At 38.2% G+C, this 26,524-nt stretch overlaps 1 protein-coding gene across 9 annotated transcripts in view; it reads right to left on the bottom strand.

The window, feature by feature from the left end:
- The window catches only part of fgfr3 (fibroblast growth factor receptor 3), a 73,473-nt gene extending 49,241 nt beyond the window's left edge, over window positions 1-24,232 (bottom strand). For 6 of the 9 annotated variants that reach the window (XM_038304682.1, XM_038304684.1, XM_038304687.1 and 3 more), the window contains exons 1-2: window positions 23,767-24,231; window positions 15,708-15,938 (exon numbers count right to left, since the gene is read on the bottom strand). In XM_038304682.1, the coding sequence (XP_038160610.1) occupies window positions 15,708-15,855 (148 nt within the window). In that variant the 5' untranslated portion in view covers window positions 15,856-15,938; window positions 23,767-24,231. Of the gene's footprint in view, window positions 1-15,707; window positions 15,939-23,766 lie in introns of all 9 variants that reach the window. The other 3 variants (XM_038304683.1, XM_038304686.1, XM_038304691.1) reach the window with 2 other exon arrangements.
- Window positions 24,233-26,524: the final 2,292 nt, after the last annotated feature.

The following is a 26,524-nucleotide window of genomic DNA, read 5'->3' as shown; positions in this document are numbered from 1 at the left end:
ATGCTAAAGATGTCTGATAGAGAAACAAAAACTAACAAAGCAGATCACCCAAAGTTCTGTTCCGGCTTTCTGGTTCCATCCAGCTACATATTAACATCTCCACATTCCCGCTGCTTTCCCGTCCGGCACACCATGTGTGAGCTGTTGGAGCAGAGGGTCGCAGCGCTATCGCCGGAACCGAACCCCAGCTGGAAGCAATGTGTGAGATCTACTTTTCAATGTGGATGTGGGTTCAGATGTGTGTGTGTGTGGAGGATTGTAAACGAGGTGCTTTGTCTGTGTAGTTCTGTGGCCCTGGCTGGACAGTCACTCCATAAATCAAGAGGCCCATGCCCTCCTGGCCCTTCTTACCCTTTCAGAGCAATATCATAACAAATAGCCCTTCAGAATAATATAAAGTCTGTCTCTCAGATACTGGGCTGTGTTGTCTGTTAAAGTGCCGTACAGAGCCTCCATCTTTTCTGTGCGTCTGAAGAGGTTTATTTATCCTCTACAAACTTCTTCAGGGTCCAGTGGGCAGGCCAAGGCCCCAGGGATAAAAAGTGCTCTTTATGTGGGAAGTCTTTCCAAACGTCTCCCTCTATAATGTGCACACATAACGCTGCAGGGTTGAGTAAAAGATCTTGGAGGAACAGGAAGAAGTGTAGACTAACCGTCTCTGTGATGTCTGTCATATCAGCTTGATTTAGTATAGTCGGATTTAAAATGACATTTACTGAAACACTGCAGGGTGTCAGGTGCTCTGCTACAGCTTTCACACTACCTGAAAATCTTATCACGACCAACAACTGCAATGTGTTTTATTGGGATTGTGTTTGACAGACTGGCAAAAAAAAGCTGAAATATGCAGCCTACAGAGCCCCATGAGGCCCACAATTCACCTGGGATCTGGTGCCTGGACAAGTATTTATAGAAAGCCATTTTTAAATGACACCAACAAAAATGTTGACTGTTTGGTTTGATGATAACAGAGCCCTCTGCCCAGCTGCATCCCCATCGGGAAGCATGATGGCAGCAGCATCAAATGCACACTATGTTTTTCAGATTATCAAACTTTTTGTTGGTTTTAAGTATAGAATCCCATATTTAAATCCATTGAGGTTTATGGTATTAATGTGACAGAATATGAAAAAGACACTAATAAATACATTATATATATGTATTAAGGTAGAAATTGTTCACCCATGCCCTTTATTTTGCAGCCATCCCCTCCTTAGGGCCAAATAGCCTAACAAGATGCCATATAAATAATAACAGATTATTGGACTGACTTACCTAACAGGTACTTTGATTTGATTTGAGTAGAAAAGCAGCAGAATTTGCCTTATTTAAAGCCATATCTGAGTTGAACTGCTTTAGAAAGCAATGGATTCCAGATGATCCGGGGAGACATTTATCTTTATTCTTCTCCCTTTTTTCCTCCTCCTCACTACATTTAACTAATCATACGACAAGGCCGTGTTTCCCACATGTGCAGAGCAGGTCTGCTCCCAGAGCAGCAGCATATAGTTCAGCAACAAATGGCCTGTTGCAGGTAATTAGTTTGCTTCTACTACTGTAAAAGGCTGGATTCCCGGTTTCCGAGCATTCAGCAATCACTCAGAGTTCCAGATGTGTACGGAGCCTGCACCGGAGACAAAATAACCAGCAGAAAAATGGGATTTGCATGTATGGATTCAATAACTTATGCAGCTAAACTTTAGCTCAGATATTTCAACTCAAATGCAATAAACATCCTGCAAATATAATAAGAAATGAATGCTGATCAGCAAACAGGTTCACAATATATGGCTGCAGCTATTAGTGATGATGATGTTTCCTATAACCTCAATCACTTCCACAGCTTTTGCTTTCACACAACAGAGCTGATTTAAAATGAAATAACAAAGCTGTTTTAACATAGGAACTCTGAATTCAGTGTGGTGGAGATTTGGTCTTTTTGTAACATCATTAGTATAACATTTGATTCTGTACGCTAGCTGTTAATAACGTCAGTCAAACTGAGCAGTATTTTCACAGTATTTGTTTTTTCTAGTTCTAGTAAGTAAATTCTTCTTAAAGTAAGTTTATTTTAACAAAAAAAAAGTTTTCTATCTTGTAATAGGATGATATACTTTTAAAATAAAATAAAACATACTTCATCATTATCTTTGTATCAAGTGCATGATTTCTAATTATCTTATTTTAAGACTTAAAATCTTTATTTCATGGTAGATCATCTTATGTACCTGCTCAAATTAAGGGCACATTTTAAAATATTTAAAGAAAGGTTTACATATTTTTATATCGGTTTCTGCTGTGGAAAAATGTACCTTTGTCCCACAGGGTCTGTAGTTTTCATTGCTGTACACAGATTACATGTAACTGCTGGATGTAAAGCCCGGTGGACCATTTTATAAAATTCACAACTATACAGCATATTGTTGGGTTTTTTCCAAGAAAAAACAAAAAACTCAACAACAAATGAACTTAGATTTAGAAAAGTATGAAAGTTAATCTTGCTTTAATTGTTCACTTCTTATTCTAAGCATCCATCTATACACTATATATAACGTCTTTTTTGTCGTACTTTTATCGTATCTGTCGCTATGAAACCCAAAGTTTAGGTGAACACCTTTTATACACAGAGCTGGAGCGTTATAAACAGACAGGCAGCCTCAGACTGGGATGTTCTCAGCAGCAGCAGCAGCAGCAGCTCGTCTGCTCGCTGTTCCCGCCAACAGATTCTTCAGCTTCTACTTCCTCTGCTCTAAAAACTGCAGCGGCTGCCAAGCGCTTGGCACGCTCAGCAACCTGTCAGACAAGCCAGTATCACATGACCTTCAAACAGGATCTGCACAACCCCCCCCCCCAACTTTGCATCTCACCACCACCGACAACAACAAGCATCTCCTCCCCCCTCAACAAAGAGCACATTTTTCTTCCTTCATTTCAGAACCACTCAGATTGTAAATCCTGCTCGTCTTTGGAAAGTCTCCCTCTTCTGTCACTCGTTTTTCTTTTTCTCCTCTCCTTTCTCAAATGTGCAGTGAAAACCCCTAATCTCTGTTTAATATGGTTTGGCCGGATGTAAATACCTCTGGACAATGCCTTTAATCTGGGCCGGCCTGACAACCTCACACCGATGCAGTGAAGCCTGCCAAGAGGAGAGAGATCAAGGAGGAGAGGGAGAAAAGGGGGAAGGGTCTCTCTACCAAGCTGTGCCGCTTCATCAAAAGAGCCCCCAAAATCAAGTTAAAGATAGACCTCGCCTCTAAACATCCCGCCCCGGACTGTGCCAGCATGAACACCCCTCCTCCCCCTCCACTCCCGCTCAGGCCTGGACCTAAGCTCAGCTGCACTAACGAGCATCGGAAGCGACTGTACATCCAGAGTTTCTTGGCAGAGCCCAATCGTCTTCGCTCCTTTCAGACCCTTGTTGCCCCCCCCATCCCTTCTGCCTAAGAACAGGGTGTGGGTCTGGCTCATGGTAATTGTCATTCCAAAGACGAGCTGGCCTAGTTTCAATTCAGCAGACAAGTGTAAGAAGCCGGACCCCCAAACAGCCAAGATGTCTGCAAAGTGAGCGCAAGGAGGGGGTTACTGGACAACATAATTAGACTTCTCAAAACAACACCAAGGAACCAATCTGATTACAAGGTGGCTTTATGAGGTATGAATGCTCACTGCAGAGTCTCTAGTTTGAGCAGCAGGATCCCTTCATGTTCTGGGGGGCGATTTTCATGAACGTTCCCAATGGAAGTCAGGATGACATGGAAATGTCAAATGATGGAGACAAACAACATTTTTTTTTTTTTAAATCTTTCAAAAAAACTGACTTAAAGTTATAAAAGTCAGTTATAAAAATGTCAGGTTGCATAATTTGCAATCCTGGTTGAAAACAACTTTTCAAAGTTTGAAAGTAGTGCCTGAACGTCTCTTATCTGGACGTCTGGAGACACAAAACAGCTGATGGAAACCATCTTCAAACACACTGACACAGCATGAGGAGATGGCTGATTGAAATGTTGAACTCTGACATTCGATGACCTCAACTAGAACCCTGCCCTGACCTCCCAGGGCGCCAAGTGTGACCTCTTCACAAACACACCTACACACAGGGAGAACTACTAAAGCAGCCCAAGATAAACGCCAGAGATAACAGTGTGTATCCTCGCAGAAAGGGAAGAAATTCACTGATTTATTAAAAGTGTGATAGGCGGCCATATTAGCTTGGATCTAGAACACAAAGTCTTATATATTCCCTCATGTCTTCTGAGAGGAGTTAAGTAAGAATGTCAAAAAGTCACGTTTGATAAATAATTATACAATCAGTTTAATTTAAATCTATTCTCCATACACATGAATGTTTTCTGTGCGCATATTAAACCATGAGGCAATTAATACGTCACATGTATGAGATGATGCTCCTTCTCTGCACTCATGCAAATGTCTGCTAATCCAGGAGGGTGCATGTTGATGACTGGATGCATTTACCTGGTTAAGCTTATAGAGAAAACTTTTTCTGGCTGGATGATCTGATTGAATTGTCTCTATAAAATAAATCAAGATGACGTGTGTTTTGAATTGAATTTACAGAAATAAACTGAACTGAAATGTTAAATAAAAGCATCTCCTGCTGCATGATGCCGCCTCCATCTAAAGGGGGCTGAAAATCCAAAGCAGAAACAGTGATAATTGTGGTTATCACATACCAAATGTAAAAAAAAAAACTTTTAACTAGAAGGTTTTTTTTGCTTTATTTACAGTTGTTAGCTTTTGTAGCGTCTGTTGTTATCACTTATATCCATGCTCTCTTTCCTGCGCAGGACTGCTTCTATGGTTTCTGTCAGTTAGAGCCTCACTTTATCAGCAGGCTGTCAGAAAACCAAACCAGTTCTATCACAGTTGTTTAAGTTGATCCTTCCAGATAGACACCAGCCCTAAACCCCTCTGAGTTCTACAAAGCTTTAATGATTAGCAGGATTTTATCCTGTGATTCACACCAAACAGGCCTCTGTGTGCTGTGATAAAGATCACAATGGAAACAGTGCAGACTATTACCAAACAGACATTTAAAACTAAGAAAAAAATCTTTTCACATCAGATATTGAAAAAAATTATGAATAAAATCAGCTGCACAACTTATAGGCAGAATGACATCAGCTCCTCCTTCTTCTTTCCAAAGTGAAGACGGCTTCCATTACACTCTGCAGACGGTACAAGGGTTTATTATTTTAGCTCTCCTGGCAAAATAACATAAGGGAATACTGTGTGTGCATGTGTGGGGTGGGGTGGGATGGGAGGGATTTGGTTTCAATATTAGATGTGTCAGCTGTGCTGGAAGTGGGAGAGTGTTAAACAGAAGCACATATCAGGGTGAGAGCACAGACCTCTGGATCTTTTCAGCAGTGAACAAAGATAGATGGATGAAGCACTACAGAAAGAAAGGAAAGAAAATAAAGACGGAGCGAGAAGTAGGTGACCTAATTAGACTGTATTAAGGAAAAGGGTAAAGTTAGCAGATGTGTAGGAGCATGCATTTGGAAGAGGAGACAAAGAGAGGGACGGAAAGTGAAGAAAAGAGGAGGGAGACGTGAGGAAGAAGATGAAAGAGAGCGGACACACTTCCAGAGCAGGATGTACATATGCAGCGTTGCCTTCTTCCCTCAACCTCTGACACAAACTGTAACCCTTGTCTGTTGGCTCTAATTTTTATTCACAGAAATGCTAATGCCGAACAGCAGAGCCAGACTACAGTTTATTCATGGTTAGAGGTCGGAATGATAGACAGATGCAAAGGGGAAGATCCTCTGTGGCTCTATTTTACAGCGTCCAACATGCTGAGCTAAAGAGGCCTTCTTACTGTTAGGCCTCTGATCGGAAGGGGAGGCAGACATAGAGTCCAAACAATCAGCATATCCAAGGTTAGCTTCCATTCTGGAGCTTCTGTGAGGTTTACACCAGGCATTAGCTGGCATGAGAGTCTCCATCCATACCAAGCAAAGCAGGGGAATTGAAAAAATGGGAACATACAGACACAATTAATTAGGATTTGGTAATTAGTGCAAAACATCAGGGGTTGTGCAACAATCTACGATCCACATCGGCGTTTCATTTACAGGGAAAGTGTAGTAAAAGAATGGTTGTCCTGTTGGCTTTACTCTGTCTGTCTTCCTGCGAGAGCCTCAGCTCTGCTGAGTGGGACAGACACAAGCACAGCAGAGTGTTGCTAGAAAACTGCTCATTATCTTCAAGGTGCAAAGAAACACAAACTTCTTCCATGCCAGTAAGTAGGGGTTTGACAGAACACATAAATCCTGTTTTGGGACAATTGCCTATTTGTTTACAGAGACGAATAAAAGGTATAGACTACAGAACTAAATAGAAGAACCAATTACCACTGATTGGATGAATGGTTAAGGTGTGTTGAATTATCATAATAATATAATTGTCAGCCTACTTTGGTGATAGGGGTGTGGTTAGGGGTTGCTGGAGGTAAATCCAATTGTTTAGAGTCTGATCTTGCTATAAATCTAAACATGGCTTCTTATCTGTCAGATGTGGGAAAGATTTTTGCACTACAAGCAAGTTGATATTTCACATTAGGGTTCCATTGTTTTCATGACCTTGAAGCATGCTTTAAACTCCCTGTGCCTGGTTGTGTTGTGCCAACCCACATTAAGCATATTAATGCCAACTAAGGGCCGGTGTGAAAAAGTCAGTGTTAAATTTTTTCTGAACAACATTAAGCACCTCGGTGATTTTAAAAACTACATTTTGTTAAATTGCGATTATACTACAAATGCAATTAACTGCAGAGCCCAAGTGGATACTATGGGTTAAATTTACTAATGGACTTAACAAACTAAAGACATTACGTGATCTTAAAATATCATATAAATGAAACCCTTCTCATTAGAATTGAAAGCTCAAAGCATGGAAAAACACATCGTAAAACAGGTTAAAACTTGCTTGATATATTGGCAGCTTTTTTTTAACGGCAAATACATTCCGACGATTCACTGAAGAACATTCAGCTCAATAACTGATGGCAGTAAATCTAAATGACAGTGGGACAGGTGCATATCATGATAGAGAGAGGGTGAAAAACCAGATATGTTTTAATAAAAAAGCAAAGCTGAATAAACTGTTTTTTTTTTGGCTGTAAGGAAGAAATAAAAAAGGCTTATGTTCCAATTTTAGAATAGTCATTCTGATACGACACAATGAGTCCTTCTGCTCCCCATGTTGTCTGCTTGATCTGTTAAGTATCTCAACAATTGCCTTAAGGGGGAGCTTTGTAATTAAAAACCTACCGTATGTCAACAGCACTGTCAGCCTACGGGCCAAGAACTGCCCTGAACCGCAGCCAGGGTAGAGCACAGGACATGTACAGGTGTGTATGAAACAGAGAAGTGTGTGTAAGTGCCTCAAAGACATCATTAGACTGCAGCACAGTACATGCAGCTATGGGGTGGGAGGGAGTTTCTATCAGCTTAAAGGCTGATAGAAACTTCAAAACAAATCAAAAAAAGGAGAAAGTAAGCAGATTTCTGGGCCAATAACAATGTGTTTCAAGTACAAAAACTCCTCATGTAGGTGCACTGAAAGTCCAAAGAAACACAAGCAGAGAAAAAAACAGGAATATGAAGATGGCACAGGTTAGACACGGGCATGGAGATCTGTCTTTTCATCCATAATTCATTGAACGGCTCGTAGAGAAGATTTCAAAGGGCCTTAATGATGTGTAATAACACACAGACAGGTGAGAGCACCAGACAGGGTCTGAATGAGGCAAGCTGGCTGAGCGTGACCTGCTGATCTGCAGCTGGCAGCTCAGATTTAATAAAGACGACAAACATAAGCAGACATTTAAAACCAGATAGTCCTCTGGAGCAATTTCTACTTTAAAAAGTAAAATTAAAGAAGCAACCAAAGCTATCCCTGCCCTGTAGCACAGAACAATAATTTCGACTCTCATATTTCAGTGCAAAACTGTAATCTTAAAGATTTCCTGTTTTCTACTTTTGTGTTACCAGTTACAAAAGTTTCAAACAATTAACTCTTCTTTTTTAAACAATACTTCCAAAACACCCTTGCCCTATGTGAAAGGTAATCTTCTTTAAAACCTAACATCTGATTACTGTGCACTATCAACTTTCGTCACTTTTAAAATGTTTTTTTTTATTTTTTTATTTGAAGGTGGAACTTATATGAGGAAGTAAACTACTTGTGACTGGCTACATTTCGGGATGTCCCGCCTCTTGAGACAGCACTATTTTCTTCCTAGCTGCAGCTAGTATCATTAGAAATACTTCTCCTTTTACTAGCAAACTCAGGCTAGTAATTGTTTTCACTACCCAATCTGTACCAGAGGTACGATTCGTATTACCAGCTCATTTGCGCATGCGCAACCAGATATACATTCGGGTTTCAATAAATAATGTAATTATGGTACTAGAATTACTTTTTTTATATCCTAAACTCACTAAAGAATGCCACGCACATCTTTAAACCATGTTTTATGACTTTTCTGAGACAATTTGATGCTTTTTATATTTTCTCCATTAAACTGCTTGTCTGACGTCATCATCGGACATGCTCAGAGCTGTCCGGCAAAATACGATTAAACCAAATTTTTCTGCATTTTAGTTGTTTCTTTCTTTAGATTACCCACTATATACCATAATGGTAACACGAAAGGAAAACACAAAACTCAATAAGACCACATTAAGTTAGTGGAAGTAGCACAGAAATTATTTTAGGGCATTTATTTTGTCTGGAAATACTGTGTAAACCTTTAACAAATTATAGTTTAGTACACTTATTTCAAAAAAGTAAAAAAACAAACCACTGGACTTTGTTTTCTAAATTTGAAGATGTTTCGTTTTCCATCCAGGAAGCTTTTTCAATTCAAAATGAGTACAGTTACTATTTTGGGGAGGGTTCAGGTTAAATAGGTCTTTTTTTTACAAAATAAAATCAAGCAAGACCCCGATGTATACCTGGTTGCTCATGCGCAAATGAGCTGATGGTACGGCTCGGGTAGTGACACTTCTCTTCAAAAGCAGAATTCTGGCTCAGACCAACCATGCAGCTCTTTTATTAACAGTAGCAGCACACTGGTTGGAAATATAAATGTCTGTGTTCAGCTGTAAATAAGAATTCATTCCATCCTCCATTTCCTCAGTATAAACAGTGAAGCTAATGTCACCTTAGCTAATACAAAGTTTAAATATAACATTAATAATTTTTGGAGCATATTGCTCAACTGTCAGAACACACTGACTGTATTAAACGGAGTTTCATCTCTTTATTTGACAGATAATTTTCTAAAGGTTTGGGGGTATTATGGAGATTTTAATTAGGGAGTTTTTATGAAATGTGAGATTGTCCTTTGTGTTATTTTTTACTCAGCAGTGGTTTTTGTTTTGGGAATATACCATGGAGGCCTTTTTTGCCTTATCTCTAAATCATTAATTTAACCTGAGCAGATGTATTTCAGGCCTGCTTTGGTTCTTGTTTTTTTTTTGTCTTCTTCATGAGCTATTGATGTGCTCTAATTATGTTAGATTGGTGACTGTTAGGAAGGTTCATGTGTTTTTTTTTTTGTGGATAATGCCACCTGGCAGTTGTTAAATAAATGCCAGAAGCATAAGAGATGATGTATCAATGGAGTGGAGATATTTTCACAGTGCCAGGATGCTTTGAATAGTTATTTCCTCTTACTTTGATAAATTAAAACTTTCACAGGAACGGTACATTGCTGTTTGTTCAGCTTATCTTTTCTTCATAATCATATTTTTATTTATTTATCTGAAAGTATATAAGGATGTGGTCCTGTACTAAACAGGGGAACTGTTCAGTTTTTAATACCTTCACTGAAAGGTGTCTTAAGTGTCTGCCTGATTACTTGCATCACAGAGTTAACACAAAGCTGCCATTGTTTGAAAAATCAGCCTTCTCTAAAGCTTGTTTGACCTGTATTTTTCCCACGCATTGCCAAAAGATTTCCTGATAACGTTGCCAGGGAAGTATACATCATACAGGGGCTTAAAAAGCTAACATATTTCTGTTAAAGAGTAAGAGCTATTTAGAGGCAAGTTTTGATAAACAGCCTGATTTCTCCTGGCTCTTTAGCCCACACATGAAGCACATAATAGGATGATTTCAGGGCACTGATGTAGGTTACTTCATAATTTATACATGGATGATGATATTCTGAAAACAAATCCCTTCAACATGCAACAGAAAGGCAAAATTAATCCGATAAAGCAAAAAGTAGCGAGATATCACCTAAATGAGAAAACATACAGTAGTAGCCCCTCCTCCATTTGCTGCTGCACACTGTCAGTCAGCTGCCTGAATAAAAAAGGATTCTACTGTTTTTTTTTTTTTAAAGAGGGAATTGTTGATCTGGAAATGGTTAAACTTGTTACACTTATTTTACTCTAAATAAACATTGAAATTTCACAAAATGACAAAACAAATAGATGTGGTTTGAAAAATAAAAGAGCCCAATTAGTTTTTTTAAACAAAACTACATCTACAAAACATCTAGAATGGTTCAGATAAAAGTTTAAAAATTCATATATATTATAAAAGAATGGTTTTGTAGAATTTGGTGGATCCAAAAAATATAAAAGTTTACTTTTGGTTGGCGCCATGAAAGGATTGAACACTGATAGAAAAAGTAGGTTGAAGTCAAATGAGATGGAGCTCAGGTGTTGCCATATCCTTGTAGCTCCATGAAAGAGAAAGTAGTTGCTTCTTCTCAGCGTTTCATGCTGTTGGGACAAAAGACAAATGGAGCTGGAAACAGGTGAATTTTGAAATAAAATCTGTTAAAAGCGTCAAAAGATGGGTTGGACGGATGACCTAAAGAATTCCCCAAATCTATCTGCAGCAGAAGGTGTTTTTTTATTTCCTTCTCCTCACCCTTTAGCATTGCAGGCTAAGTATAGGTCTGTCACAAAAATACTAATGGAATACATCATGGTTTGTGGTCACAGAGTGATAAAATGTCACATAAAAGGCCACCAGCAGGAGGTGTGTGTGGCTGTGTGTGTGTGTGTGTGGTCAGTGAATAAAGGTGGAAGAATGAGCCACACATACATACAGCCTCTGTCCTTCATCACTGCTCTCTGACATCAGCTAACCGGGTTTTCCAAAATGCGTTTTCCCCTCTCTTCCAACATTCAGGAATGCCACCATCTTTTGGACAAATAAACAACCGTGCAGAGTTAATGGAAATGTGGGACTGCACGTCACACTCCCTCACAGACAGACCACAGAACCGCCTCGCTATACTAAAGCACACAGGGAATAGGTCTGGAAATGACTCTTTTTAAAGCTCATTTTATGATTATTTTTTAATGGGCAGTTTTGTTCTTTGGGTGAGTTTTTTTTATACATAAAATTACATGCTTTCAGGGCCTTCGGTGAAATAAACCCTCCCTCGAAATAATTACAGTTTTTTTTTTTTTTTTATTGAAAATGTTCCATAAGCGAAAAGCAACTATTGTATTTCTTTTAAGCAGAAATAGCTGTTTCACCTCTAAGAGGGATCCTATTACCAGCAAAGAAAAAAAAAAACAAATTAAAAAGAGAAATTACCACTGTCTGTGGTCAAAAATGAATAAAAAAGGCAAAAAAAAGCTTTCAGGCTGTTTCAAGCTTTTAAGGACATTTCAGTCCACGGCACCTTTTGATCAGTTTCTGACACATAGATATATCAAACCTCCATCCACCTCTTCACACCCACAAAATCACAAACTGAAAGCGTCGACCTAAGGAACAACTTCACCTCTCTGAGGGGAAATCATGCCATCTGCCACTAAACGACAGTCATTTTACCCCCACAGCTCATCCATCTGTGGACACGGGCACTCTGCTGGAGCCCAGAAAGCAGCAGGGGGGACAAGCCGGACATACCTACTAGGTGGGGACACGCAGAAAAATGGAGCAATACCAAATATTGATGATTTATAGAAGATGAAGTTAAAGAACCAATACGTAAAAAATGTACAGAAAAATTTACAAATTCTCATCAAACACTCAGATTGGAAACAAATATTTCCTATGAACAATCGGCCATCAAGACATCAAGACAAGTTTTTCCCTTCTAAAACCTGAAGGTACAGAGCCGACGACTTTTATGCATGAAGCTCTTATCTACTTCCTGGTTCCTGAGCCTACTGTAAGAGAATCGTAAAAGTTGCCAATAGAGAGTGAAGCATTTAGTGTTTTATGTTGGCAAACGCTGGCACCCTTCAATCTGAGCACGCACACATCAGCTGGGCTGCTGCTATCAACAACACCATTTACATAAAAATGACAGAGTTGAGCCTTTTTTTCAGTGCTTTGTCCTGTTTCTCTCCTAGACATAGCTATTTATAGACAGTTTAGTTTCATAATAATTTATTCATATCTCTCAACACATGTCACCTCAAGACACATCAGATCATACAGTCAGATTGGTTCAAACACACAGAGAAAAAGATCCACACGTTAGTAGGAGCGAATCTATAGGAGTATAAAAAGCAGGAGAGCAGATAAGGAGCAGGAACTCATGGTAGTGGTATATTGGGGGGGACTCGAGTTATTAAATCTGACTGCATAAAACATTCAAAATGTGAGTTGAGAGTAGTTTACATATGTGCATTTACACATGTATATTATGCATGTGCACTTCTAGCAGAATTATGACATAGGAGCTGTGGCATCAGTGAGGGAGAAAGAGGGAGAAAAGCTAACAAGATCATTTAAAAAAGAAAGACTTATAAAGTGTTGCCTCCAGTGTTTATCAAGGATCATAAGGGTTTATTAAAAATTTGATGTTTCAGAATAGAATGGCGACCTTTACTTTGTACTTTCAAACCTAGTTAAGAGATTTTTTGCAAATTTTTTAACTGATTTGTGAACATAGACTTTCAGGTTTAGGTGCGTTTGTCTTCATGGACAAAAAAAAACAGTAAATCACCAAAAAAAAAAAAAAAAAACAAAAAAAAAAAAAAAAAGGTGGCAATAAAAGAGAAACTGGAACAGAGCCAAGAAGCTGTGGACTGAATTATGTGCAGGGAGAGATAATCACCTGGTTATATGTTAATTTAATCTGTTAAATTTGTTGCTCTACATATAAATAATTATATATGTTTTTTTGTTATATTGAAAGAGTCACATAGACTTTACACAATGATTTTCATAAGTTTGCATAGACATCTGTAGGGGGTATTGCCTATCAGCTTTTTCTGAGGCTTTCATATTGTTTATATAAATATAATCGCCCAGCCTTTTCTATGTGTAATTTAATGCAGATGGTGAGTTAGGGTGGCAGCATCATGCTGAGGGGATTACGCTCTTCAGTCTGTGATTATGGCCTTGCAAACCTTAGAAAATGTTGACCTGATTGCATAATTCTCTGCACCATCATTAAAAAAGTTCTTTATTTCTCCACTTTAATCTCTAAAAATCGAAAGCTGTTTCTTTGAGACAAACAGAAACAAGCTTCATATTCTTGCTTCAATGAAGCATCTTAGAAAAGACTTGTATAAATCTGCCCATTTGGCTTGATTTGATCTTAATCCATAATTTCCAGGAAGGTAGGAGCAACTAACAATGCAGACACTGAGGAGAGTGAGATAAAGCCCTGTCTTTTCATCAGAAAACATGCTGCCATCCATTTCACATCAATTGAACCGTCATAATCATGCTTAGAACCAGCAGCGGCGTGAAACTGTCTGCTCCTCTGAGGCATGTGTGTCTGCTGCATTTCTGCAAGTGCATGAAGCTGTTTAAAAAAAAGGCAAAAACAAAAAATTGCCTCAGATTCTGAGGCAAAAAGTGATACGCCATGAGGGCGCCAAGATGCACAGAACCACAACAGCTTCTATTGCATCACTGGCGTACAACATGAGAGAGGGCAGCTGTTTCAGTCTGCTCAGCCTTTAATTCCTAAGATGACATCACATTGAAGAAATTTTTTACTAAGTAATCATGCATATTAAAAAAGCATTCGATCTGCGGTCCAAATCCCTTCTGTGAGCTGCGATATCTAACAGATAGCCCCAACATGTTCTTACACTCACATGAACGAGTGGGAAAAAAACATTTCTTGCACAACACATCTGGATCCTCTCCAGAAAACACACAGCTCCTCATCTTTCTTAATCCAACTGCAGCATGTAAAGGGTGTCAAAGGATCGTTTCAAACGGCTTTTGACTTAAAGAGGAAAAAAAGAGGGAGGAGAAAAAAAGTCAACTCTTGACTAATGCTTTAGAAGAAAAGATTACTGTGCTTTGTTTGTGCCTTTTTGTTTTGTTTTTGCGCAATATGGCGAGATTAAAGAAAACACAGTTGACTTCTACTTTGGATTGATCTGTGGGCATGTCTCCGCCTCAAGAACAAAGAGAGGAAAAACCACACTAAGCTCAACAAACCAAGAACAGTCCAATTAAATCCTCCTTGTAAAAAAAGAGGGGGGAAAATGAAAAAGAGCACATTTACATAAACAATAAATGAATTAAAAAACACTTCTTTTATTTGAAGTGGGATGTCATATGCATGGAAAACGATGCAAATGAAGAAGATCCATTGTTTGAAACACACTAAACGCTGCTGCTGAGTTTTAAACGTGCAAAACCACAAGAGATCATATAATTTCTCTCAAAAGTTCTAACACATTTTTATATTTACCCCCACTTTGTAACTTTAAAGCCCTTCAACAATGTATCATAAGGAATGTAGAGTTTGTTGTTGCTGTAACGATTTTCTAAATAGCTCCAACTCTTTAACACAAGATGGAAAGTCTGAGAAAAGGAAATTACTTAGTAAAGATTCTTAACTGAATTTACTTTTGAAATCGATTTACCAAAAGGGCTTCATATCGGCAGCATTATGCTGCCACCACCGTGTTTCATAGTTTGGATTGTGTCTTCAGGTCAGATGTGGGAAGAGTACTTTTTATTCAAGTAAATCTAACTGAGTAAATGTTAGTAGTTAGTACCCATCCCTGCTTCAGGGTGGGGTTCTAAAACGTATCCCTACATGATGGCAAAAGAATTTCTGTTTTTATCACGTGACTTTAGCCAGACGAGTTTGTTTTACTCCCCCCATAGCTGACGGCAAACCTGAACTTCTTCTGGCTTTCTTTTGGAAATATGTTCCTTTTAAAGGGAAGATTAGCCCTAGTAATATCTGTTCTGTTCCAGCTAAACTGTGGATTAGTTCAATCTTTGCAATAAAATGCATTATGAAAATAGATAAACCATATAAAGCACAAACAGAGACTAAGATGTTGATTTATCTTTTTTCAGTTCTTTTCTGTTCTTTTCTGTATTTGAACCGCTTTAACTAGGTTGAAACAATTGATCGGATTAATAATGATTAATCAATAAATGAAATAGTTGTGAACCTACTTAATAACAAAACAGTAAATAAAAAACACCTTTAGGTAAAAGATAAACCTACTTAGAGCTGTATTTATACTGAAATTGTAAAAATGTATATAGAAATTTTGCATTTAGGGTGAGAAATTTTTTAATAAGTAAATAAGCTCTATCCACAACTCCTTTTATAGTTTTCACCTGGTTTATTATTATTAATTGATTAATTGAAAAATAACTGCATGAAAAATAACTGACAAATAAATAGATTACCAAAAATAATTTTTAGTTGTAGCCCTAGCTATAATAACAACATAAATGGGAGAAAGAGGATTTTCTACCTGTGGGCTGAGCAGTGGGAAGTCTAACCGCTGAGACACTGAGAGGCAGCAGGAGGGAAAGCCAGAATGAGCACCACAGAGCCGTCATTCCTCTGGACGGAGAGGTCCGACGCAGATCCGCAAGGGCCGACTCCAACTCAGGCACCATCCTCCACCATCTGCATGCTGTCCGGGCGGCCAAAGATGCCGCAAAAAAGGCAAAGAGGGGTCCAACAACTCCTCTTCTCCGACCTTTAAAAAAAAAAAATAATGAAGTCAGAAAATAATTTGGAGAGAACAAGTTATGCAATCTTCTGAGAGTTCACTGGGTGAGAAATCAACCTGAACCAAAACGGAGTAACGCCGTGGGCTCTGTGAACATAATCGAATATTTTGACATGACATTCCGAACAGATTTAAAGATTAGGGTGGAAATCCCTCTCTTCTGTTTTGCTCAGAGACACTCTCACTACACCTGACTGCTAAGGTGAGTTAACAGAGACCCTGCTCAGAAGAAAGCTGTTTCCAAAATCTCAAACCTACTATAAAAGATTGTTAAATCATTTTTTAAACAAAATTATTGGAATAGAGCAGATCTGTGTACTTTCAGAGCCAAAGAAACTTTCACAAGGCTCACTTTCCATTCGCAGGGCGCACTGCATGGGAAATTCCTCTGCGTGGTCTGGCAGCTGATTGATGCAAATGTACTGCTCCTCCAGCAGGAATACCCAAGTTTAGAGCTGAGTGTGAGTTAAGGGTGAGTAGCAGGGGGGAGGCAGAGACACAGCAGGTACAGAGTGAGATGATGAAGAGCTCTGCCCGCTGTTTGCATAAGCTGGGAGAGGCTGGAATGTACTGAAAGCTCTGAGTGAAGTGCCCAAAAACAGCAGAGCAAAGCCCATGTAAGGTACATACACTTATACCACTGGTATCTCTAACCTTAGCCCATCTCCCCATACTTAGAATGCTTCAGGCTAGAGGTTCTCAGTTTGGTTTATCTCAAGCTAAGCATCTATCTAATTTAAGCTTCCAACTGGTGCTACAGAAATTCTTCAGTTTATGTAAAACAATCTGTTCTTATTCAACTTGCTTTAAAGGGACTGTGTAAAAAAATGGGATTTTTATGAGCAAAAAGAAAAAGAAACAAGTACTGCTTTAATAAATACATATCCTGCAAAATTACTAGACGAAAACTTAGAACTGGTAGTTTATAGATACATAAGGAGTTATGAACCCAGCCTAGTCCTCTTTGTCATGTGAGCGACAAGAAAAAAAGAAACGAAAAAGAAGTAATAGCCAGGAGAAAACGAGAGTCTACATCTGTGCAGCGGGGAAACAGTTTATACCTTGCACTCTGGACAGGTAAGTTAATTCAATTGATGTGTTTCTCCCTTGATACACGTTGATGTTCTCAAATTATGGCCTGACAGTGAGATGTTATACAGCATAATCAGTCGGTTATTTCATTTAGTTTCATTTAGTTTCCTTTACTGCACTTTTGAAGAGTTTCTGACAAGGAAAGGATCAAAGTGTTCCAAACATAGATTTTTTTTTCTTTTAGATTATAGTTTCAGTATTGACTCAGACGGGCTGAGCAATAATGCACACAAGAACCAAGTTCCATCTCTTATCAGAGATATTATTAATCCTTATGTTCCTGGTGGTTCCTAGAATTTCTTAAATTGAATTGGAGGCAGATCCTTTAGTTATCAGGCTTCTCTCCTGTGGAACCAACTATCAGTTTTAGTCAGTGAGGCAAAAACCCTGAGTACTTTCAAGACTATCCTTAAATTTTTCCTTTTTGATAAAGCTTATAGTCAGATGGGCTCTGGTAACTATTGCTTTAATCATGCTGCTATAGGCTTATACTGCCGGAGGCACCTTCTTAATTGTTACTTTCCTAGACGATCTACGGAGCTACTTTATTGTTACCTTTGCTAGCATAGAAACTATTTATGAATCAGTGTTTATATATTTCTCTTGTACTGTATCTCTGCTACTGTCTCCTTGAACTCCCCAGTCCGCCCCTGCAGATGGCCGCTCACACTGAGCCTGGTTCTGCTGGAGGTTTGTTCCTGTTAAAAGGCATTTTTTCTCTCTCCACTGTCAATGCATCAATGCTCGGTGTGAGGGTTTGCACAATCCAAGCAAATATCTACTGTCATCACATGCTCATGCAGGACAATTGAATCCTGCAAAGTCAATGACTCAATGCAATTATTTGGTTTTCCTTAGGTAGAAAACTTTTTACCAATCTGACTGGGTGATCTTATTCAATTCTCTAAGTAAACTGTCTTGAGATGTTTTGTGAATTGGTGCTATATAAATAAGCTGAATTCAATTGTGTTGGTCTTTTACATAAAAATATAACATTTTCAGTTATAGGGAAGTTAAAGGGGCTTAAATAATTTTGTAAGCTAGTGGAAATACTTTAGTATTTTTACAGAAAGCATTTCTGAGCATGTCCCATGCCAAAAAAACAGCAGAAAAATAAAATGTATAAAGCTTCACAAAGACTCATTTAAGCAAGGATTTTAGATGAGCACATACACAGGGGTGCTCTCTGCACCCAAACAGCTCAGGATAAGGTTGTGTTGTCTTTCCTCCTAACAGCAGCATTTTTAATTCTCTTTGGAGGACCCGTGACAGATTCCTTGCTCAGCATAAACTGTTAGACTTTGGTTGCACCTTATCAGCTTTCTGCACAGAAAAAAAACACTTGGACCACTTCACACAAACACACACTTGGTGTTAATCTAAAAACCGCACATTTCATGCTCTCAGCAGCCTTTCATATCCTCTACACTTACAGGAGGGAGCTCTCCTCCTCTCTAAGCCCATCCTCAGCGTCTTAAACACAGGGACGCCTATATGCTGTTGCAGTTTGTTCATCTAGTGCAATGACATCTGCATTCTCCAGGCGCTCATTAAAGGACAGCTTTGGCAAGCACAGAAACATATAGAATTAATAAGAAAAACAAAATCATTGTAACTCTTTTTTTTTCACATCATAGCTGACCTTGTCATAATTTCAGAGACGGCTGTTGTCAGATCTGTGATCTGTTTGGGCAAGTTGCCTTTCAGCCATGTGAGGAGAAACTGGGAGACGATAACAGCTCCGATTGACTAAACATGCAGGTAGTTTAGAGAAAGACAATGAAGAGAAGCCAAGTGTTGCAGTATGACAGATAGCATTACACTGAGACGGATGATCCTTCCCTGTAAGACGAGTGGGTCATTAAAGCCGTCTTTTGATAAAACAAGATCTTTTTTTTAGCAAACATTGCGGGATAAATAGAGAGACATCAATCACATGGGCAGAGAACTGGTTTTATGGGGTAAAATAACACCCAAAAGAAGAGTATGCATAGGTGTCTGGATTTGTAAATCTAAGTTAAAAGCGAAAACTGGTACATGCAACATCTGATTTTTCTTCTGTGAGACTATAAGTGTAAAAATTGTGAATACATGTTACAGCTCCTGAAAAATACAGGTTCAAATCACAAATTTACGCTAATGTTTTAGGTTTATGAATATAAACACTTCTGTTACAAGTAAGAATCACATATTTACACAAAAAAAATACATTTATAAAGGATAAATGAAAAATGAATGAGTATAAATCACAAACTTACGCCTACAAATTATTTTAATATGCAGGAATCGCAAATTTACAAGTAAGAATCATTAATTTAGGCGTATGAGTCCCAATTTTGAAGTAAAATTCAGTAAAGTATGAGTACAAATCAAAAAATTTCAAGTAGAAATCGCAAGTTTACAACAGCCAATCAATAATTTAGAAGAACAAGTCACATATTTCAAACTCTTATTCTTACAGATGAAGCCTCTGATGCCACATTAATGTATGAGCTGACAACAATGAACAAATTGAAATCTTCAACTTCTTCATATTTAATGAAGAAGATTCACAAATATAAAACGTTTTTTATGGAAAGTAACCTTCCCCTTATGCTTGTAGCTCAGGTCTTTTGTTTGCAGGGTAAATACTAGCAAAGATCTTTTTTTTTTAAATACTTTCTGCTCAGTATATTTGTAAACCAACAGTATTTATTCCTTTTTGTTAGTTTAATAAACATGTGATGACATGACACAAGAAATTGATTTAAAAAAGCTGTCTCTTATAAAGAACCTGCAGCACATGGAAAATGGAGAAAAAACTGGGAAGCAATACAATCTGATACTAAAGAAAATTGGAGACCTGTACTGGCTGCAAAAACAACCCGATCGGTGCATTCTCTAGTGATAAAGTCAAATAACCAATCCAATTATAATAAAACAACAACACAGATTGGATCTGAGGGAGGAGCTCAAAAGCTCAAAAGTGTTTTCATGTTAGTATTTTCTATAAAGCATGAAAAGAAAACAGAACCAAACCAAAGCACTAAATAAAACATGAAGATTAATCATGCAGAACTGTTTTCACACTGTTAAAGCTCAGGGGCAGAAGAAACGGGCTCTGAGCACAGTTCAATTGGGCATTACTCCACCCCTCTTGGGTGAGGATCAATCCCAGGCAGCTTCACTTCTCCAGAGGTAGAGCAGAATTTAATCATTAGAAGAGCGGTCGGCTTTGGGGAAAAGAAAAGGGGTGTCGAGGTATTTAAGGCAGCCAAACATAGAGAAACAGACTCAGCTTCTCTTCATCGGTCTTCCTTGTTTGTCACCTCACTTCCTCTCTAAGCCTCAACCAATTGGACATGTTCACATCAGAGCTGCAGCATCAATGAGAAGAAATATTGATCAGCTGGGAAGGAGGAGGAGCAGCAGAGACCTCCGACTGAGGAGGTTCAGCCTCACCTCCTTCACAGCTGAAAGTTACCCTCATCTGGAGGCACAGAAAACTGGAAAGAGCTTCAGTTATTAATTCATCTATTTGTCATATAACAACTAACTAAAACAATAATAATAATAAAAAAAAGGAAGGCAAAAGGATTGAAGTAATCATAAAAATCCACTATTATTGCAGCATTTCTGAGTGATCAAGCTTTTACCTTCAAGCTGAGTTTAACTGTCTGTCTGCTAACAAATCCTTCATGTCCTTAAAAACTGAAGATGGTACATTTATATCTGCTACAGGTTCTCCAAAATCCAAAGTCCAAATCTAAATCTAATAGAAAAATTGTGACAAGACTTCAAAAACATCAGAAAGTGATGCTTATAGAGTTCATCCAATCTAAACTGACTGAGCTTCAGCTGTTCTTCAAAGAAAGGAAGACAATGTAGATTCACTCCACACTTTTAAGATTCCTATATGTAAAAAAAAACTAAGTTGATCTTCCTTTTGCTTCACTTTTTTTGTGTTGGTATTTTAATCCTCCATAAAAATAAGTTAACAACTTAAGTTTTTGACTGTAATGTGATAAAAATATTAAAAAGTTCAAGAAAGCAGACAGCAAAATAAAACTCCTGAATTCTGTCACATCCCTTTGTGCGTGAAAATCAGAGTTTATGAAACAGTTCAGCATTGTCTCTTATGATTAAAAAAAGCTGAGGCCATCTAATTTGAAAATAAAAGGGAAAAAAATGGAGGCGCCATAACTACAAGCTAGATGATAGTCTTAAAGCAATTTCAGTCATAAAAAGAGGCAATTAGTTTCTCATTTGGAGGCCGAATGTGTCTGAGCAGACTGGCAGGCGGTGTTCCTCGGGTCAATACGTGCAATTCATTTACAGCATTAGTTAAACTATTATCCTCAGCACCTTCATTTTGCAGCTGCAGCATCCCTGACTCATACAGAGACCATGAGCCTGTTGCTTTTTGCTGTTAGATCAACTCTAAGTCTAATCAAAGCAAAAGAGGAACTCAATATAAAGAATATGACATTTTCTATCATGATTTCTATCATGATTTTAGTTTGTAAATATAAAGTTCACTAATGATTCTTACATGCACCTTTTCCTGAACAGAATTTGCATTCATTTTGAACTGACTCAAAGATTACCCAAACAATTAGGTTTATTTTTTCATACAGGTCGTATGAAGCATGAATATATGAACCTAAAAAAATCTATAAAAATTCATGTAACTTTTGTTTAAGAAACTTTCTGTGCTGCAGAAAGAATTTCAGTATGTATCCAGATTTAGATTGATCTATACTAAAGTCAGACTAGCAAGCGGAGCCTCCTAACCCTGAGGCCGTCATTACCAATAAATGGCATATCATAACTGTGGCAGCGAGAGGAAAGTTCACAGATTCACACATTTATCAGTTTCAGCATTGTATTCCCTTAAGACAAACACAGCCTCATATTGTTTTATTCTTCATGGGGTTACAAACCAGATGAACAGAACAGCATAACAGCGAGAGCTGAACACATTTTAGATGTGCAAAAACTTTAGTTGGTAGACCTTAGTTCAAGTTCTTTTTTGCTGTTTATTTGTGTAAATAAATATATATCTGCAAACTTGCAAAGAAATTATTACTGTTTTAGTGACACTTTAAGTCCTAATCACAACTAATGGTAATTTTTGTTTCTTATTAACATGGATGAAAAGCTTGATTCTGATCAAACAACCTGAGTGAAGGGATGCTCTGCATCCATGAAACTTTTCCCTGTGCATCGATTACTGCAGCTTTTAAACCAGTTCCTTGATTATAGGCTTAGGAACATTTAAGGAAGTTGTTTCAGCATTGAGAAGAAATGGGCTGATGTGTTGCATAGAGGATGAAAGTGTATTTTCCCTTGTTTTGAGGAGGCAAGTAAAACAATTTGCCACTGGAATAGACAAGCTACGCTTAAAATAAAAAAGAAAACATCTCAATTATCTTATTTTAGGTGCATAACATCTAATCCTCTTATTTTCAGGGTGAAAATGCTCATTCCACTTGCAAAATATATCTATAACTGCTCAAATTTAGGGAAGTTTTACTTATTTTTAGATCAGGTTTTGCTGTGCATCTTAAAACTATTACTTATGACTTTAAAAAAATCACAAATCACAATATCAATTTATCTCTTTTGCAGATTAAACTGCATGTTCTGCACCTGCTGATAAGAATCAACAGATGTATCTAAGATGAACCATATGAACAAAATATGAGACAAAAATAATCTATTAAAAAAATTTGAGTAAATATCCAATAAAATATAAAGTTTTTTTTTTGGGGGGGGGGGGGGGGGGGGGGGGCAGTTCATTCTAAAGTTTTTTTTTTGTTTGTTTGTTATTAAACAAACAAACAAAATCCTATAAATATATACAGTTTAAATAAGTGCAGATTATATTAAACTGCTTTTTTGTTCATGCTGCGGCCCCACGTTAAAAAACATAAAAATAAATAAAATACAGAAAATATTGCTCTGCTTTCTGGAGAAATTTGAGATTGGATCAAGGAGCATCGGAGAATCAGAGAGGGGAGTGGGGGGCCAGGGGCTCCGGAGAAGACGTCACCGCTGCAGAGAGGAGACAGCAGCCTCAGCCACCCAGTGGAGCATGCCACGCCGTTTTATTGCACTCTTTCTTAACATTATTGCTAGAGATAAGATGTAATTATTGTGAATGGAAAGGGGACTTATCTTTATTGCACATAAAGAACATAAAATATTTCCTCTGATTGGACTCCTAACGCGCGTAAAGTCCAACCACATTCCCATGTACCTCCATCCGTGGTTCAAGCGTTTTCCAGGATTTTTCTGGAATCAGTGAACTTTTAGTTATTTCCACGAACTGTAAAATAAGGCTTCTCTAAACTCCAATAAATCATCATGAAGCAGAATCTCGTGGATGGGTTTTGTGCGCATTTTAAAACCTACATCCAATTTCCATTCAGCTTAACAAAAAATCAAAAAGCCGCAGGAATCTTGATTAAAACCTTAAATGTATGTGTTGATATTGACGCGTAAAATGCGCTCGGAGTGAGAAAGGAGCCTGACGCTTCATTAGTGCGCTTCTAGTCATGTAAATTCAAGTTGGAATCGGAGTTGCGCAGGACAATTCATACTGTACATGACTGAGTCATAGGAGCACCGAAATGTCACAATCCTGGTACAAGGAAATGAAGAAGGGTTTTAACATACAAAAAATAAATAAGTACATAAATAAAAATAATAATAACCTTACCTTAGTGAATCAGTTTTGGCAGAAACTCTAGTCTTCAGGTTCCCAGATGTCCACCAAATTTTATCAGAATAAAACCTTTATTCACCAAAAACTTGTAAAAAAAATCCACCGATTTGTTGTCAGTTTCAGCCGCTCTGATTATAAACTATAAAAACCCAAACGCAGAGTCCTGCGCGCTCCTCGCGACTTTACAGAAACTGAGCTCGCGCTGCCACCACCAGCAGCTTGTCTTCGTCTACATCCAGCTCGTCTCCGCGCGCGGCGGCTCAAATGGTCCAAACGCTCCAAAAACACGACCAGCGTCCCCTGCACGCGTAAAGAAGTTGGAAACGGGAACGTGCGCACGAGGGCAACTTGGCTCCTCCGAACGCGGTTCCTCCGCTTCTAGTCTGAGAGGATGGCTCTCGCGCGCTTCTTTGCCACTGGACAGCCAACTCCGACTGGTGAGGCTCCCCTGACTGCTCCCCTGTCATGTAGTGGGAGTTGGTGAGGTGTTAAAAAGTCCTCTTGGTTCAGACGCGGGTGACACTTCCGTTGCATCCTTACAAAATAAATGATCGGCACATACAACCTACAGACTAGGCCTGTCCCAACTGTTTGCAGCATCAGTAAAGTTTTGGCTGATTCTGGAAAATAAATAAAACAACAGAAAATCTCGCACATTTCAGTTTTTCTTTTTCTTTTTTGTTTGTTGAGGAGTTGAATTTCATCCATTCCAATATTGCAGAAGAAAAAAATAAACCTTTTAGGGGCTACAACGGGTCGCAATTAATTCAAAGAGCAAACTTGCAGCAGGAGGACAAGCAGAAAAACAAAAACAAAAAACGGTTAAAGTAGGTTCACATTGGATTTGATACAAGCGTATTTGTGTGGACAAATACAGGAACATAATGCCAAAGATTTCTATTTTCTCCTTTTAGATCTATTATGATCTCATGCTGCACCTCAAAAACAAAAGCAGTTAAATATTCTTAATAATTTAGTCCTTTTTAAGTTAATTGACTCTTTATATTATTACATTCATACATGTCTACATAATGTAATCGTTGCAACAATGTATTTATTTCTAGTCTTGCCAGCGCTAACTTTTGTCACTTATTTAATATTCCCGAAAACAGTAAAAAAATAATTCTTAGAGAAACAACTATACTATCAATAATAATAGTCAAAGGATGATCATAATCAAAACAATTCAACACGATTGTATAGAAGTCCTCCAATAAATCCCTCTCGGTGCATGGTGGCTTTTATTTTGAAATTCATGTACGTGTAGATTGACATGAATGTTGCAAGTTTGACGCTTTTGGCGTGCGCCGGGGACGGGTCCGCTACACCTCTCACTTTCAGCAGGACAAACACTGGATGCAGGGCAGAACCGTAGCTTCTCTGGACCTCCTCACGGCTCCGCTGAAGGCATGTAGTGATGTAGAGGTGTCTCTTTTTGTCTCCTTCAGAAACCTCCCTGGACCAGAGCAGCAACCCTGATTATCCTGGTTCCAACCACGTTAATAAGAACAGCTTTTATCATAACTTGGAAATATTTGTATAATTAAAATACAAAACAAAACACAGTTTGGATTGGTGACAGTTGAAATTTCAAAAGATTAAATGTTGAAAAGCATTATGTGTGATTTAGTGTAAATCTGCAGTCATTGAAAAAAGCTGGGGGAAAAAATCCCTGATTAAACATCTTATTGTTCCACATTCAGCATAAATAGGGTGGCATGAAATGGCAAGAATTTGGAAATGGGATCATATGCATCACGAATAAAGAATGATAAATAAAGATGAAGTATTTTGATTTTTCAGTTTATTATAGAGCTGCAGAGCAGCCATTAGCCTAAATAACAGGCTAATGAACTTGTGCCATGGGCGTAATTTTGGGGGGGACATGTCCCCTGCACTTTTTCAAACATCCGTTTTTGTCCCCTAGACTTTTTATTGATTTTGATTAAATTTTGATTTTGATAGTTGTTGAAAAATAATGCAATGCTACAGTACACAGGCACTCGTGGAGCACTAGGACCAAATGGAAAACCACAGCTCTAGCTGAAGCCCGCTTCCTTGAGTTTAGACCACCCACAAGCTCCTGGTTGGCCCACCGTTTTTTCTTGTGTGAGTGGCTGTCACCACTGTCACTCAGGAGAAGCACACTTTAGAAACATCTGATGCGCCATTGAGTCTGTGATTGCATAGTCAAACACACTGAAGTTAGTTATATAAAAAAAATTTGCGTCCACCCCAACTTCTGAAATCAAAATTTCCTCTATGACTGGTGCACTGCCAGCTAGTGGCCGGAGGTTAAAGACGTATATAAAATAAGAATGACGTGGATGTTTGCCTACAAATACATTTTAACTTTTGAAAACTACTCAGTTAAATTTTTGATCAATACCAATATCGTCCGATGCATTATTGCAGTTTTGTGATTTTAATGAATACAGATCTACTGAAATATTGCAATATTTTTTTTTACATCCCTAATATATCAAATATATGTTTTTGATGAAGTTCATCATACATCATGTCAATGTTGGGGAAGTTGTTCCTCTCTCTTCTGCCAAATTACATTAGTTTGCCAAATTTTTGAATTTGTTCCTCTCTCTTTAGCCAAATAACGTTAGTTTGCCTAATCTTTGAATTTGTTCCTCTCTCTTTCGCCTAATTACGTTAGTTTGCCGAATTTTTGAATTTGTTCCTCTCTTTTTAGCCTAATAACGTTAGTTTGCCTAATCTTTGAATTTGTTCCTCTCTCTTT

This window comes from Cyprinodon tularosa, unplaced genomic scaffold (assembly GCF_016077235.1).
Source record: "Cyprinodon tularosa strain WSP-4 unplaced genomic scaffold, ASM1607723v1 ctg54, whole genome shotgun sequence".
NCBI lineage: Eukaryota > Metazoa > Chordata > Actinopteri > Cyprinodontiformes > Cyprinodontidae > Cyprinodon > Cyprinodon tularosa.
The sequence above is the reverse complement of the archived record's forward strand: the minus strand, read 5'-3'. Positions and strand labels throughout refer to the sequence as shown.